Source organism: Oryx dammah, unplaced genomic scaffold, assembly GCF_014754425.2.
Source record: "Oryx dammah isolate SB20612 unplaced genomic scaffold, SCBI_Odam_1.1 HiC_scaffold_19, whole genome shotgun sequence".
Taxonomy (NCBI): domain Eukaryota; kingdom Metazoa; phylum Chordata; class Mammalia; order Artiodactyla; family Bovidae; genus Oryx; species Oryx dammah.
In genome coordinates, this window is record NW_024070203.1 from 5551946 (window position 1) to 5569407 (window position 17462).

A 17462-nucleotide genomic window follows, 5' to 3' on the forward strand; every position below is an offset into this window, starting at 1 on the left:
CACAATAGAGCCTGTTGGTATGTAGCTTGTAACTGTCAATGCAAATGGTCAGTCCACACCTGCCTAGATGAATATGTAAAAGCCCTCTCTTGAAAACACCCATACCTCATCCTTCTGAAGCCAGTGCCTCTCTTGGCTTGGCCCGCCACTCCCTTGAGGTGTTCTTTCTTTTCTTTCCTTAATAAACTTGTTTTTGCCATATCTAAGACCTCAGATTCTTTGCGTCCTTACAAAGAGCCAAGATCCACAAAGGAGGATCCTCTTTGACCTTCCTAAAACTGGTAACAAGACTAAATTTTATTTTTCACTGGAGAGGTACATTTGCATTTAAACACTAATATGTGAAAGACATTCTCAAATATTTGTTGAATGAATAGGATTCCAGTTCCTTCCTTCTTTATGACACTTCATTCAGTTATGGAATGCCATCGTTTCTACCTTCAGAGTCTCAAACCAGTGACCACGTTTTGGGTTCTATTCTATGATCAACTCTTAATTATCTCCTGCATGGAGATATTATAAAAATATTATTTAAAAGGATATTATAAAAAACCTTCTAGTCTTCAAGTCATTCTCAGTTTCAACAAATTCTATTGCTGCTGTAACTGTTGTCTCTCTGGGGCACAACTCTTGCATCTGGCTGAGCCTCAGGAGCTCCCTATTCTCTTCAGAACCAGAAACTGTCTTACACCAGGCCTCCGCAGGCCTCTCCAACTTAGTCTCATTTCCTTGACTTCCGTAAATTGGCATCTTTATCAAAATAGACCACTTAGCCTCTAAACACTATCTCAACTTTGAGAACTCTATTCTGTTTTCACTAGAAGAACATTCTGGAATGTCAGCACCTCCTTGCCACTCACTGTCCCTCAGATTGCTACCCTGTCAACACTCCAGCCATCCTTCTCAGTATACTCTAAATGATTCTTTCTTTAAGAAAAATTTCCAATTCTTGGCATGGAACAGCATCTCTAGGAATGAATCTCTGTAATGTTTGGTTTACAAGACACCACGTACCAATGTATACTTGGTATTTTATTCATCTATGAAATCCTTTCAGGGGCACAACTAGACTGCAATATCCTTGTAAGATCATTCATACATTTTAATGACGTGGATCACTGAGGAAAGGCTTTGCTTAAGAGATAAATTCTTTTCATTTTTTAATTGAACACAGTCAGTAGATTGCAACATGCCTCACGTCACTGATCATTGAATTCAGTTTGGTGAACACAATTCAGGTTTTAAGTCCAAAATTAAAACAAGTAATTTCTAAAGAATAGGGTATTCTTACCAATAAATAAGGCAAACACAAGAAGTTCCTTGAAGTGATTATGGAAATGACTAAAAATATAACAGAAAACTATAAAGCAGTCTGCAGTGACTTTATGCAAATCTAGAGCATGCAGAAAGTGAAGAGGAACTAAAAAGCCTCTTGATGAAAGTGAAAGAGGAGAGTGAAAAAGTTGACTTAAAGCTCAACATTCAGAAAACTAAGATCATGGCATCTGGCCCCATCACTTCATGGGAAATAAATGGGGAAACAGTGGAAACAGTGTCAGACTTTATTTTGGGGAGCTCCAAAATCACTGCAGATGGTGATTGTAGCCATGAAATTAAAAGACGCTTACTCCTTGGAAGGAAAGTTATGACCAACCTAGATAGCATATTCATGATTTGATGCTTTTGAAGAATTGATGCTTTTGAACTGTGGTGTTAGAGAATACTCTTGAGAGTCCCTTGGACTGCAAGGAGATCCAACCAGTCCATTCTGAAGGAGATCAGTCCTGGGTGTTCATTGGAAGGAATGATGCTGAAGCTGAAACTCCAGTACTTTGGCCACCTCATGCGAAGAGTTGACTCATTGGAAAAGACTCTGATGCTGGGAGGGATTGGGGGCAGGTGGAGAAGGGGAAGACAGAGGATGAGATGGTTGGATGGCATCACCAACTCAATGAACATGGATTTGGGTGGACTCCAGGTGTTGGTAGTGGACAGGGAAACCTGGCGTGCTGCAAATTCATGGGGTCGCAAAGAGCTGGACCCGACTGAGTGGCTGAACGGAACGGAACTGAACTGAGAGCAGCTGGAACGCACGCACTTGCCCTCTCACTCTGATCATGTGAGACTGCATATGCCCTGTTCTGTCTGGGACTGCAAACAATGTCACATCTCCTGCTCAGTGACTGGCTTTATGCTACTGGCTCCAAGAATTCTAAATAGTTCTGAGTCATGAGTTTGACTTTCATCCCCAAATTCTATTTTCTTCTATAATAAATATGCAAATGCTAAAAGAATGGACAGTTTCAAGAGAGAATGGTTAACAAGGCACAGGGGACCTGAGGCTGAAGTATGAGAAGAGGTTTGATTTGACCATAGGGAGATTCCAGAAGGCTTTTCTGAGAGGCATTTCAGGAAAGTGATGAAACATGGGGCTGAAAGGAAGAAAGGAGAAAATGTTTGAAGAGAAAGGGTAAAAAGTCAGTTTAAACTCCTCACGGCATATTTTTCTTGAACAAAAATAACTTTAATGCAAAAAATAATAAGATATAGCCACGCTGAGGTAACTGATAATAATAATATTTTAAAAATGTATTTAAAAATTCAGATTTTTACTCAAAAAAAATCAATCACTTACCTATTCAGTATATTTAGAACATACACAGTATATTTAGAATATAACAGTTTAATAAACTGAGGTGTACTGAAATTTAAGTCTCTCTGTAGACATCAATGTTTCATATTCATTCATTTATTCAGTAATTACATAAGCTATTTAATAGTGTTTACTAGTTGCTCACTAAATTTTATTCATTATAACTTTCATTTGTCTATTTTAATGTCATACTCACACATGACATACAAAAAATATTCAATTACCTTATAAATTCATTGGCTTGTTTAACATCTTTGTTCATAGAATATTTTTTCCCAAGTCTTACGTTAATAAACTTCTTCTTGAGGTCACAAGTCTTTTGAGAAAGTGGTCAGGGCAATGGACCTGTTCCCTCCCACAATAAACATGCTACATTTATATGAAAAAGTTCACAGATTTTTAGCATGTAAGAGCATTTCAGTTATCAAACATTGATACAAGTAGGGACACTTTTCAGATACAAGGAGCTTCAAAAGTTTTCATGTGACTTATTTCAGAAGAAAGTCTAAATCTTTCCAAGACATGTCAGTCATTTTCCTGCCATCTTAATCGATTACAGGAACTTTTATCCCGATAAACAGTGCTGCTCCCACAGGCAGCATCGGCTCCACCCTGCTAATTTCTTTCAGAGCTTCTTTTTCATCATCTCAGCTATTCCATTTGGTATGTATGTGATCCTAACAGCACCATCTCTGCTCCTAAACCCTTCTACCTAAACCGGGAACCAGGAAAAACAGAAATACTGAACCTATATTTAAAGTTGAAATAAACTAAGCTATCAGCAAGGTTCTGAGACTCTTAATCATATGGTCTTTCTTTTATATGTGGTTATTTAACTTTTTTTTTTTTTCCTCAAGAGCTTATCTCTATTCCCAAAAAAGTGAGGAGGCTGTGCATACTGGCTTTATTAAAAAAAAATTGTAATCTCTGAAAACATGATGATCTTTTAAAGTTCTTTGTGAGATACTACAAAAAAGGAAAACTACAGGCCAATAGCACTGATGAACATAGATGCAAAAATCCTCAACAAAATTCTAGCAATCAGAATCCAACAACACATTAAAAAGATCATACACCATGACCAAGTGGGCTTTATCCCAGGGATGCAAGGATTCTTCAACATCCGCAAATCAATCAATGTAATTCACCACATTAATAAATTGAAAAATAAAAACCATATGATTATCTCAATAGATGCAGAGAAGGCCTTTGACAAAATTCAACATCCATTTATGATAAAAACTCTCCAGAAAGCAGGAATAGAAGGAACATACCTCAATATAATAAAAGCTATATATGACAAACCCACAGCAAACATTATCCTCAATGGTGAAAAATTGAAAGCATTTCCCCTAAAGTCAGGAACAAGACAAGGGTGCCCACTTTCACCACTACTATTCAACATAGTTCTGGAAGTTTTAGCCACAGCAATCAGAGCAGAAAAAGAAATAAAAGGAATCCAAATTGGAAAAGAAGAAGTAAAACTCTCACTGTTTGCAGATGACATGATCCTCTACATAGAAAACACTAAAGACTCTACCAGAAAATTACTAGAGCTAATTGATGAATATAGTAAAGTTGCAGGATATAAAATCAACACACAGAAATCCCTTGCATTCCTATACACTAATAATGAGAAAGTAGAAGAAGAAATTAAGGAAACAATTCCATTCACCATTGCAACAAAAAGAATAAAATACTTAGGAATATATCTACCTAAAGAAACTAAAGACCTATATACAGAAAACTATAAAACACTGATGAAAGAAATCAAAGAGGACACTAATAGATGGAGAAATATACCATGCTCATGGATCGGAAGAATCAATATAGTGAAAATGAGTATATTACCCAAAGCAATTTACAAATTCAATACAATCCCTATCAAGATACCGGCGATATTTTTCACAGAACTAGAACAAATAATTTCAAGATTTGTATGGAAATACAAAAAACCACGAATAGCCAAAGCAATCTTGAGAAAGAAGAATGGAACTGGGGGAATCAACCTGCCTGACTTCAGGCTCTACTACAAAGCCACAGTCATCAAGACAGTATGGTATTGGCACAAAGACAGACATATAGATCAATGGAACAAAATAGAAAGCCCAGAGATAAATCCACATACATATGGACACCTTATCTTTGACAAAGGAGGCAAGAATATACAATGGAGTAAAGACAATCTCTTTAACAAGTGGTGCTGGGAAAACTGGTCAACCACTTGTAAAAGAATGAAACTAGATCACTTTCTAACACCGCACACAAAGATAAACTCAAAATGGATTAAAGATCTAAATGTAAGACCAGAAACTATAAAACTCCTAGAGGAGAACATAGGCAAAACACTCTCCGACATAAACCACAGCAGGATCCTCTATGATCCACCTCCCAGAATTCTGGAAATAAAAGCAAAAATAAACAAATGGGATCTAATTAAAATTAAAAGCTTCTGCACAACAAAGGAAAACATAAGCAAAGTGAAAAGACAGCCTTCCGAATGGGAGAAAATAATAGCAAATGAAGCAACTGACAAACAACTAATCTCAAAAATATACAAGCAACTCCTGCAGCTCAATTCCAGAAAAATAAACGACCCAATCAAAAAATGGGCCAAAGAACTAAATAGACATTTCTCCAAAGAAGACATACGGATGGCCAACAAACACATGAAAAGATGCTCAACATCACTCATTATTAGAGAAATGCAAATCAAAACCACAATGAGGTACCACTTCACACCAGTCAGAATGTCTGCGATCCAAAAATCTGCAAGCAATAAATGCTGGAGAGGATGTGGAGAGAAGGGAACCCTCCTACACTGTTGGTGGGAATGCAAACTAGTACAGCCACTATGGAGAACAGTGTGGAGATTCCTTAAAAAATTGCAAATAGAACTGCCTTATGACCCAGCAATCCCACTGTTGGGCATACACACAGAGGAAACCAGAATTGAAAGAGACACATGTACCCCAATGTTCATTGCAGCACTGTTTATAATAGCCAGGACATGGAAACAACCTAGATGTCCATCAGTAGATGAATGGATAAGAAAGCTGTGGTACATATACACAATGGAATATTACTCAGCCATTAAAAAGAATACATTTGAATCAGTTCTGCTGAGATGGATGAAACTGGAGCCGATTATACAGAGTGAAGTGAGCCAGAAAGAAAAACACCAATACAGTATACTAACACATATATATGGAATTTAGGAAGATGGCAATGATGACCCTGTGTGCAGGACAGCAAAAAAGACACAGATGTGTATAGCGGACTTTTGGACTCAGAGGGAGAGGGAGAGGGTGTGATGATTTGGGAGAATGGCATTGAAACATGTATAATATCATGTAAGAATCGAAATGCCAGTCTATGTCTGATGCAGGATATGACACGCTTGGGGCTGACGCGCGGGGATGACCCAGAGAGATGTTGTGGGGAGGGGGGTGGGAGGGGGGCTCATGTTTGGGAACGCATGTACACCTGTGGTGGATTCATGTCAATCTATGCCAAAACCAATACAGAATTGTAAAGTAAAAATTTAAAAAAAAAAAAAAAAGTTCTTTGTGGCGTCTTACTCTAACACACTAAACAAGAATACCCAGAAGGAATAAGCAAACTTTATTAATTACTACTTTATTTTTCACTAACATGCTGTGTGTGTGTTTGGAGGCCTGCTGGCATGTGTGTTTAAGTTTCATGTTGAATAATTAATATTTGGACTTAGGATATAAAATGAATGCTAACTCAAACATTTCACAATTTGTCACTGCAAATTATTCTCTCTAGTGTCCTTGTTATAAAACATTGGACATACCTGACAAGACAGTATGGTCATGTTTTATTTATATAGTAGTATCAAATATGATAACATGAAGAATATGAATAGTAAGTAATTATTATTGGTATCCTCCAACTTGATATAACTGGGTTGTGATGGCTAATTTTATGTGTCAACTTGCCTGGGCTAAGGGATGCCCAGATGGCTGGTCAAAAAACATTTCTGGGTGTGTCTGTAAGTGTATTTCTGAAACAGACTAGTATTGGAATCAGCAGACTAAGTATAGATCTCCCTTACCAATGCAGGTGGGCATCATACCATCCACTGAGGGCCTGAATAGAACAAAAATGCAGAGGGAGGGAGAATGTGCTTTCTGTTTAAGCGGGGACATTCATCATCTCCTACCCTTAGACTCCAGCACTCCTGATTTCCAGGTCTCTAAATTCAAACTGGAACTTACACCGTTGGCTTTCTTGGCTCTGAAGCCTTCAGGTTTGGACTAGAACAACACCATCATCTTTCCTGGCTTCCAGCTTGCTCAGAACTTCTCATCCTCTGAAACTGCATGAACCAGTCTCCCAAAATAAATCAATTTCCATGTATCTACCTATATTCTACTGATTCTGTTTCTCTGGAGAATTCTCACTAATATATGGATATTCTTTGGAAAAATCTTAAATATTATTGAGGATAACCTTCTTCTGGTCATCAAACAACAGTAAGTCAGTTCCTGTGCTAGTATTTGGAACAATAACGATGAATAAAATCTCTTTTGGCTAGTGTAATAATTGGGGGATACTTATGCACAGGACATAACCTTTTCTTATATGGACAGTCAGTGCTGCATAAGCGAGCAGAAGGCCAGACAACCACACTGTCCTTACACAAGGCTGAAGGCAATATAGGACAATATTGGTTTTATTTGCAACATTAAACTGCTTTGAGTTATCATGCTTAATATACTTCTTTAACAATGATAAAGGAAGTAGGTGAATCTAGGTAAAGCTTAATTTTAATACAAAAAATACACAAAGTTTTAAAAAATCTATTTTGGGAAGTCAAAAGAAAGGTAAAGAGGAATAAACATCTGCAATTGATGGCTATTTTTGGAATTTTTGTTGTAAATAATACAAGTAACACAGGGAATTTGACATGCTGCTATTCAAACAGCCTAGTTACTAGACTCTAAGACTGGCTCTATTTTTTAAAGTTTTCTTCCAAACACATTTTGAATCAGTGCCGTGTTTTGATCTGATAATACTTTTAGTCAGTAATGCATTTTAGAATTAGATGTTAACATTTACAAAAATCAAGAAAACAATAGCTCTTTGCTTTTACCCTTTTTTTTTTCTTTGTAAATTAGTTTGCAAATTGTCCAATTTTGCACAGCACACTTCCTGGTTCCTTCCTCCCCTCAAAAGTCATAGTCCTTTAGATGAGTGGTTCCATCTTGAGTGATCGGCAACCCCAAAATTTCTCGAGGGTTTTTCTTTTATGTGCCGCCAATTCACAGACCAACATGTCACCCCCTTTTCCCAGAGAAATTACCTTTCCTCTCTTTGCCCAGACACTTTTGAATGGATATTTAATTTGAATTTTCTCTCATTTCTAAATTCAACTTACTGAAAAGATACTCTTTTCAGTCATTTTTTTTTCCTCATTGCTCATAGCAAAGATGGCTCCCTTCATCCCTGAACCAGCACAAGATGCACTCTGGGGAGAAGTCTGGGGTCTCCACCACCTCCAGAAAGTAGACTAAGACATAAGTCTAACTCATAAGACATAAGTCTAAGCCTGGGTTCAATTCCAGGGTGGGGAAGATCCCCTGGAGGAGCAAATGCCAACCCACTCCAGTATTCTTGCCTGGAAAATTCCATGGACAGAGGAGCCTGGCAGGCTACAGTCCAAGATATCGCAAGAGTCAGGCGAGACTGAGCAACTAACACTTTCAGTTTCTTTCTAACTCATAAGACCTTGAGCTGCATAAAGATGGCCTAAGGACAGAGAACCCTCTCCAGACCTTTGAGTACTCCACTATACAGGTTCTTCTCAACTGAAGAATACTGCCGGTAGTCAACCATCCATACCTGTTACAAGTTGAGGCTACCCTGCTGGAAGATATCTCAGAGTCAAATGAGTCCCTGTAGTTCTAAAGGACCTTCAAGTATAGAATGAACCACCATGCCATAACCATAAGGAAGTTATGTTCTATATCAGTTGAACTCCCCTAGTTAATCCCTCTACTAAGTTAGGTCTCTTTCTGATCTGCAAACTAAAACTTACAAAGCTTGTGAATACGAATGTGAGGTAAGATATCTGGATTTAAGCACATCATTACCTACAGTCAGGGGTCTTTATGTGAAGGCTGCAAAAACATGACAAGTGAAAGAAAACGAGAGTCCCAGAAACATCATGAGAGGAAGCTTTAGAGAAACAAAACTGTAAACAGTGCTGCGATGAACACTGGAGTACACGTGTCTCTTTCAATTCTGGTTTCCTCAGTGTGTATGCCCAGCAGTGGGATTGCTGGGTCTTATGGCAGTTCTATTTCCAGGTTTTTTTTTTTTTTTTCCCAGTTTTTAAGGAAACTTTAAGCCAAGACAGGGAAGCAACCTAGATGTCCATCAGCAGACAAACGGATAAGAAAGCTGTGGTACATATACACAATGGAATATTACTCAGCCATTAAAAAGAATCCGCTTGAGTCAGTTCTAATTAGGTGGATGAAACTGGAGCCCATTATACAGGGTGAAGTAAGTCAGAAAGAAAAACACCAATATAGTATACTAACACATGTATATGGAATTTAGAAAGATGGTAACAATAACCCTATATGTGAGACAGCAAAAGAGACACAGATGTATACAAGAGTCTTTTGGACTCTGTGGGAGAAGGCAAGGGTAGGATGATCTGAGAGAATAGCATTGAAACATGTAAATTATCTCATGTGAAACAGATTGCCAGTCCAGGTTCGATGCATGAGACAGGGTGCCTGGGGCTGGTGCACTGGGATGACCCAGAGGGATGGGAAGGGGAGGAAGGTGGGAGGGGGACTCAGGATGGGGAACACATGTACACCCGTGGTGGATTCATGTGAATGTATGGCAAAAACCACTACAGTATTGTAAAGTAATTAGTCTCCAATTAAAGAAAAGAAAAGAAACAGAACTATAAACCCGTATTCACTCGACACATATACTATTTAGGAAGAATATTTCTTTGCTCTTGCAGTTTTTCTTTTAACCATAAAGAGAAATGTGCCATTCAGTTAACATAACTGCTGGAGGCAGCAGCAGCAAACGGACCCGTGGTTTTGCTTTTCTGTGTAATGTCTTCTTATGGGAGACAGTGTTATAGGTGGCTAAAGGAGGAAAGATGCTTCACTTTTACCTATGCCAACATTACGGATCTACTACAGAGGGATCTGAGAGACACACGGTGTCCAAGGACTCACTCAAGAAAACTTCAGCAGCAGCAGCACCGTGACAACGACCCCTAAAGGTCTCTCAAATGTCGTCCCACCCCCATGGAGACTGAGCCCTCCCATGGGACACCCAGCAAGGAAGTGGCTCCGCATCTTCGAGAACAGTGTTCGAAAGCCCAAGAAGGTGTATTCTTTATATAATCACATAGCATATACTATATATTTTCAACATGAGATTGGACAATAATAAATGCTTGGTATATTTCTGTGCACATAAATACAAGTAGGCCTATGTAAATGTATACATACACACATATGCATGCAAGTGTGTGTGTGTATGTGTGGATAACACATATGTTGTTTGGCCCATAGAAAAATCAGACACGAAGTATCCATAATACATTATCCACATTACTCAAAGATATACCAATGGGTATGACACTTAGAAATATATGGCTCAGATACCTGCAATGATTTTTTAAAATTTCAGTAAGATTTTGGGAAAACATCCTATTTCTTACCTACATTTCCAGTCATTAAGTATGAATTTTGAAAGTCCATCATCCCCATTCCAACAATGTGTATAAAATCTTCAATCACCTGCATTAACTCTATCGAGCCTGGATAAATCTACAAAAATAAACAAAGGTTAGATGGAATAAAAAAATCTACATAACAGAAAACATAACTCAAGTTAAAAAATGACACATGAAATCATATGTTCTGATTTATTTGAACACGTTTCTACAACTAGCAAAGCTGTAATTTTGTTACTTCTTAAATTTATGTTTATTAATTTTTAAACCATCTAATAGTTGTATTTCTTGAACTAGTAGTTGAGAATGATAGCAAACATCACACAACAAGAACTCTGGAGATGATATGAGACCATGACTGACACTTCATAAATCTAAGAGACTCAAGAAATCTAAAACATTGTACACTTAGATGTAGCATGTCTTCACTTTTGATGGGCTCTTTTCCTCACTTAATTATAGCATAGAACAACCACAAACATAGAACAACCTCAAATAAGAAATTTGAGGGCATTTTACATTTTCTTCTTCTTCTTTTTTTTTTTTTTTACTTAGGATCTACATGATGAACCCTGAGAGAAAAAAAGCCAATTATCAATACCATCATAAATATTTACATACTGTGAAGTTCACTGCAAAATAACTATCTTGGGAGAGACACATTTCTAATAATTATAATAGCCACTGTATCAATAATAATGTTGGCAATACTTGCAAGATTGTAACAGCTCTAGTGTAGGTATCTTACACGTACATACACATGATACCCAACACCAGACACTTCACAACCCTGGAAACAGATGTGTGTTTGCTAACAGATGACCTGATTCTGGCAATAGCTCATAACGAGTGGAATGTGAGGTCCATTTAAAAAGACACATGAATTTTAGCGTGTGTAACCCATCATGCTGAAGAATTCAGCCCACATTATATAACCATATTAAAGCAGAAAGTCTTTTGAAGTTAGGTTCATTTCTTTTAGTCATTCAGCTTCACTGCAGCTTCTAGCCATAAAAAAGTTAAGTGGATTAGACAGTCTTAGTGGCTTCCTATTTGCAAAAGCTTGTGCAGAAGGACACTCTGATTAGCAGAAAGACAGGTTGGGCAGGGTGGCCAGTAGAATGGCATGTATATTTTACAGGAGCTGTGGCTGCACCAATCCAAAAATCAGACACTTCAAATGCATTATAGACTTACATATAGCTGAGGACATGAACAATGGCATAGATGTATGGCATAGATAGCTGTAATTTTTTTAATTATGGGAAGATTTGGGAAGAAATGCTATTTCATTCCTACAGTTACAGTCATAAACTATGAATTCTGACAGTTCCTCATTCCCATTCCAAAAATGTACAGGACATTTCCATCAGCTCCAAACTTCCTCCTGCTACTGTATTTTTTCTTCTGTTTTTGTGTAGGTGTATGTGTCTATGAGTATGTGTAGTATGTGTAAATACACATTAAATAGAAGAGGCTTAATTCTCCCTGTTGAAAATAGAGAAGAGACTCCCTCTGCAATTAACCCTTTGCTCCCCTCCCTTTTCTTAGGAGCATTTACTTTAGAAAATGTTGTTGTTCAGTTGTGTCTGACACTTTGCAACACCATGGACTGCAGCACACCAAGCTTCCCTGTCCTTCACTATTTCCCGGGGCTTGATCAAATTCATGTCCATTGAATTGGTGATGCTATCTAACCATCTCATCCTCTGTTGCCCTCTTCTTTTGCCTTCAGTCTTTTCCAGCATCAGGATCTTTTCCAGTGAGTCAGCTCTTTACCTCAGATGGTCCAAAGCATTGGAGTATTAGAAAATGAGTAATTGTTAGATCCTTTCTTTTTTTTTATTTAAATTTTTTTTTTTTTTTTTTTTACTTTACAATACTGTATTGGTTTTGCCACACATCAACATAGTGGGAACTTATGTTATATCCTTTCTATGTCTTCTTTGCCGCTAAGTCACTTCAGTCGTGTCCGACTCTATGCAACCCCATAGACGGCAGCCCACCAAGCTCTGCCGTCCCTGGGATTCTCCAGGCAAGAACACTGGAATGGGTTGCCATCTCCTTCTCCAATGCATGAAAGAAGTCGTTCAGTTGTCCGACTCAGTGACCCCATGGACTGCAGCCCACCAGGCTCCTATGTCCATGGCATTTTCCAGGCAAGAGTGCTGGAGTGGGGTGCCATTGCCTTCTCCTGTCTTTGAAATGTATGCAAACATTTTTGAAAGCTAAATAGCTTCTTCCCAACTTAAAGAACCAGGGATGTCTCTCAGTGGAAAGTGGTCATCAGGGAAGGCAGGGCTCTATCTTGCATTGCTGTCGGGGGTGGGAGGATCCTAATTCCGAGTTGCAAAACTGTGTGCAGGCATTAAGATACAAGAGTTTATTTTTTCTTTAGATAAAGTCAATTAAATAACAAGATGGTCATCCCAATTATCAAGTGAATTTAGGATGAACTGACTGTGACAAATGGTGTTATAAAGTCCACTTAAGCAAGAACTAGTTACTGTTTATCTTGAGGACAGAATGTAATGACTTGCACCAGGTTTGGCTGTTTGATGGGTGAAGTTACTCTGTATCTCTTAGTGAATTGTCAGTGATGCACACCACATTCTGGCTTAATGCTTGTTCAATAGTAAAACTGCTTTCTTTGTCATCTACCTTTGCGGAGAGGTTTTTCTAGGGTGGTGGCAGATTTTGTTTGTAGCAGATTTTGTTTTGTTTATATTTTCCAAACAGATTTCAAATATCATAGAACAAGGGCTGATATATATATATATATATATTTTTTTTTTTTTTTCCTGTAAAGGGTCAGAGAATGGCTCTGTGGGTCATGGGGTGTCTGTTGTTCCAACACCCAGCTGTGTCCTTGCTGTATCAGAGCAGCCATAGATCCTGTGACTATGCTCCCAAACTATTTAAAAAATAGGTGTCAGGCTGGATTTGGACCAACGGTCATAGTTTGCACACTCCTGTAGAGACACACGAGCTTTCAGTATAACAAAGAAATGCCAATCACAATATCATGATTGAAAATGACCCGTCCATTCCAACTACTATCTTGATCTATAAAACAATAAATGCAGCCTTTTTTCCCCTACTTTAGTATCCTGAGGTCTTGGGCTTCCCTGGTGGCTCAGGTAATAAAGAATCCACCTGCTTGAAGGAGATGTAGGTTCGATCCCTTGGTTGTGAAGATGCCCTGGAGAAGGGAATGGCAAGCCACTCCAATATTCTTGTCTGGAGAATTCCATATAAAGAGGAGCCTTGCAGGTTACAGTGCAAAGAGTTGGACATGACTAAGTGACTAACACATATACTGTGGTTTTAGTAGGATGCTTTAGCTAAACATAATTTGGTCCTTCATAACTGGGGCTGATGTGCCATAAAAAAATTCTGAAATGAAAGTTTATTGTCCAAAAGTGTGAATTCTTGATGGCAAAACCCTTCTGACTTCAATATTCACCATTTTATGCAGCTAGTTTTCCAAATGCACCCAGAGCTATGTTTTATTGATCTATTCCTCTAAAATAGATAAACAATTCTCTTTGTAGATTCTACACAGCTCTTATTTTCAAAGAGTTCACCCTTAGTGTCAAAAACCTGAAGATTCTTTTATTATGTGGGTGCATTTATGACAACACTGCTACAAAATAGTTGATTTATTTCAAATAGTTGTTTAAAAGAAGTATTAAAGATAATCACTACTGAAAATATATTTAAAAGATAAGAATATAGCTAACTCAAAATCACAAGTAAATAGGGAGATTATGAATTTGGGATTTTCCATTGACAAAAGGTTCTGCCACTGTTCGTTGATTGTTCAAGTTGGGATCTCATAGTAAATAATACCATCTGATGAATTGTAGTCTTGTTTTAAATAGGGTAGTATTCATTTGATCTAAATATACCCATAGTGAATAGTCACCAGAATTCTGATGCACTCAGCCTTTGCAGTGTATTCTACGGAGAGACACTGTTTGCTCACAGTGAGTGAAGGAGATTTGCCTCTAGAAGGAAACCAAGGACAAGTATATAATTCAACGTAATAGGAAAAGATAGATTTAGGGTCTTAGACTAAGCAGTGATTTTTTTTTTTTTTCCTGCTACAGCCAGGAGCACAGCACGTGTACCTGATAATGAGGTAGACCATGATGGACTATTTTTAGAGTTCCTATGATAACAGAAATAGTGAGCTTTACTGCTGAAGGCCCAGAGCATGATTACAAGAGGAAAAGCAGAGAGAAGAGCCCCCCTGAACCTCAGTAAATACTCTCAGTTTCAATACTGCATTGCTGTCTTGGATTTTTTAACAAGGGTCAAGTATCAATAGAAAACTTAAAGACATTTAACATTCAGTTAAGTTAAATTTCCACAGGGGTTTTAAAAATATGCTTATTCTCCCTTTGTTAACTTCTAATCCACTTTTTCTGTGTTTAAGAAAAAAATATTATTAACCATGCGTCAGTCAGTATGGCACAAATGGCATTTTTAAAATAATAACTAAACCGGTAAGGCTATTTGCTACAGTTATAATGCTTAGCAGAAAGAGAAAAGAGCAGAATACATTTTTTTTAAAAAATAAGAATTCATTTTGACAACTCTTGGTGTTGAATCAAAACACACATCTCTATACGTAATTCAGATTACACATAACATTGCAGTAAATACAAATGATTTAACTAGTTAGTACCCCACAGTTTAGTTTGCAATGTCTCCTTTTAGATTTGTTGTTTTCTATCGTCTGTAGACAGGAAAGAAAATGAAGGCTGAGCTGCAAAATCTACACTATTTTTTCACATTTTAAATCCATAGATTGTTATGATAAAGGAGGTTACTTGTTTTCTCTAAATTTAGTATGAAACTATCTAGAATGACTTAAAATTTTCATTTTATGCTCTTGGAATAGCAAGCCATTCCTTTTTTCACAGATTAAGAAGCTTGATTTAGCCACTTTCACTTTAAGTTCTGAAATAACCCGGTCTTACCTGCTGTGCATCTTCCCATTTTTCCTTGTTGTCTTCATCGAGAAGGTTGCTGACTATTTGAAAGAAGTTCTGTAAATTAAATTAGAAAAGAGATTTAATGTTACATGAGGGAGTATACTTGCTGACAACATCTAGGTCTAAACACTTTGCCATATTGCTCGATGACACCAACATACTATCCTGGAAGATCTCTGAGGATTCCCTCAAGATCCTGGGATTTCCAGTGACCTTCCTACATATCTATCCACCTCAGAAGACATCAGAATATGAACAACAGTTCTTTTCTCTCGGTTATTTGTCCCTGATTCTGCTGTCTCATGCCACCATATGATTATTCCTTACAGAGAAGCCCTCTTTGCGAGCGCCTGTAAGACAGCTCCATGTTTCTCTGAGTCAAGTGGCCCACTTCCCTGGGACCCACGTTCGCCTCTCACGCAGCTGTGTTGAAGGGCATGACAGTGGCGGCACAGCTGATGAGTGAAGCCTTCCTCAGTGGACCCTGGCTCTGCCCTTTTTTCTGGCTATATTAACGGTTACAACTACATATCGTAAAGATGGCACGCAACTTTTCAAGTTCCTGGTATAGAAAGCACTCAGTAAATCTTGGTTATTTCCGAATGCTTGCTTTTGATTGCCCTGTCCCTTGCAGCAAGTCAGAACCAAGGAAGGAATGGTCGTGTGGTCCTGGGGATGCTCCAAATCCTGGCCCTCCCCCATGTCCATGGTGACCCGCTGGAAACCCACTGACGGCATCGTGTCCGGGGAGTGCTCACCACTAGTTTCAGAGTCCCCTTGCCAGGCAGGCAGGCACCTTGCAGGGTTCACCTTCTGTGTCAGACACCCACATGGGCGGTGTTAGTGCCTGGCACCTACACGAGGGGTGGTTACCAAGGATGGACCTCCCCGTCTTCTCATCCTCCCCCTGTCTTCAAAACACAGGGGCCAGGAGAGGAAAACCAGGGTGCCAGTGACAGGGGTCACGGGAGGCCCAGGAAGCATACAGTGAACCTGCGACGTCTGTGTAAAGCGACACGGATGGTGGTCCGTGCTGCTTCGGAGCCCACCTTTTCCAACTAGTCTGTCTGGAATTAGCAGGATCACTGCCTCACTGATCCACTCAATACATTCGCTTGGGAGAGGTCTCCCTTTGCGGGGTGGGGGGTGAGAGCCAAAACTTTTTCACCTCCTTAGCCCTCCTCCCTCTCCAGCTGGCTTTTCAAAACAGGCCTTTATTCAAATTCTAAATAAATTCACCTGGGTGTTTTTAGAAGGAAAACAAAGCTGCTCCATTTCCTCCTGTGCTCTGAATCTGTTAGTATCTATATTTAATTGCCCTATTTGTGCTATTTATTTTAATGGTTCCTGGCAATCACATGGTTGAAACATGTTTTGAGTCACAGCCTCAATACAAGTTACAGAATATTTTATGCAGCTCTTGGTGGGGGGGGAACTCGCAAGTCTGTATGAGACCGGTTTTCTAATTCATTTAACCTTTTTGTACTACCAGCCATTTTTTCCACTTAAAATGTTCTGGTTGGAGTGATAACATTTTAAGAGCTTTGTCCACTGAGTTGTAACTCTACATAGGAGCAGAAAGAATTAACCTTCAGAGTTCTCAGATTGCCTGTGGCTGGTGAACTCAGCAGGGGACGTGATGCTGATGAGACAAAAGTTGCAGATTGTATCCCTGTTCACACCAGTGAGCAGAGCTGAGGTCCATGACAGTGGTTGTGTCTGAGCCCCTGCCAGTTCTCACACAAAATTCACCCCGCTCCTAACGAGGGTGCCACGTGAATAGGAAGCAATTTGTGCAAATGCATCTCCATTTCTGGGAAAGCATTTCACAGAACGTGTTTTATTAACAGAGAGGGTCAGTGACTCTGTGCTGTATGCCAAGGCCAGTGCGAGCACACGTGATTCTTTGATCAAAATGATAAATTCAGAGTTAGATTTTTCAAAATCACCAGAGAGCATAATGTAAAAAACACAAATTTTTAAAATATACATTGAAGCAAGCTGAGAGTCTATGAAAGGCTGTTGGACCACTCTCCAAAGCCAGTAAATAGTACTTGACTCT

At 38.7% G+C, this 17462-nt stretch overlaps 1 protein-coding gene across 1 annotated transcript in view; it reads right to left on the reverse strand.

Moving 5' to 3' along the window:
* The window catches only part of ADGRB3 (adhesion G protein-coupled receptor B3), an 880035-nt gene that overhangs the window by 428582 nt on the left and 433991 nt on the right, over positions 1-17462 (reverse strand). Inside the window, exons 12-13 of the mRNA XM_040261415.1 lie at positions 15386-15454; positions 10383-10491 (exon numbers count right to left, since the gene is read on the reverse strand). Of these exons, the coding sequence (XP_040117349.1) occupies positions 10383-10491; positions 15386-15454 (178 nt within the window). The remainder of the gene's footprint in view (positions 1-10382; positions 10492-15385; positions 15455-17462) is intronic.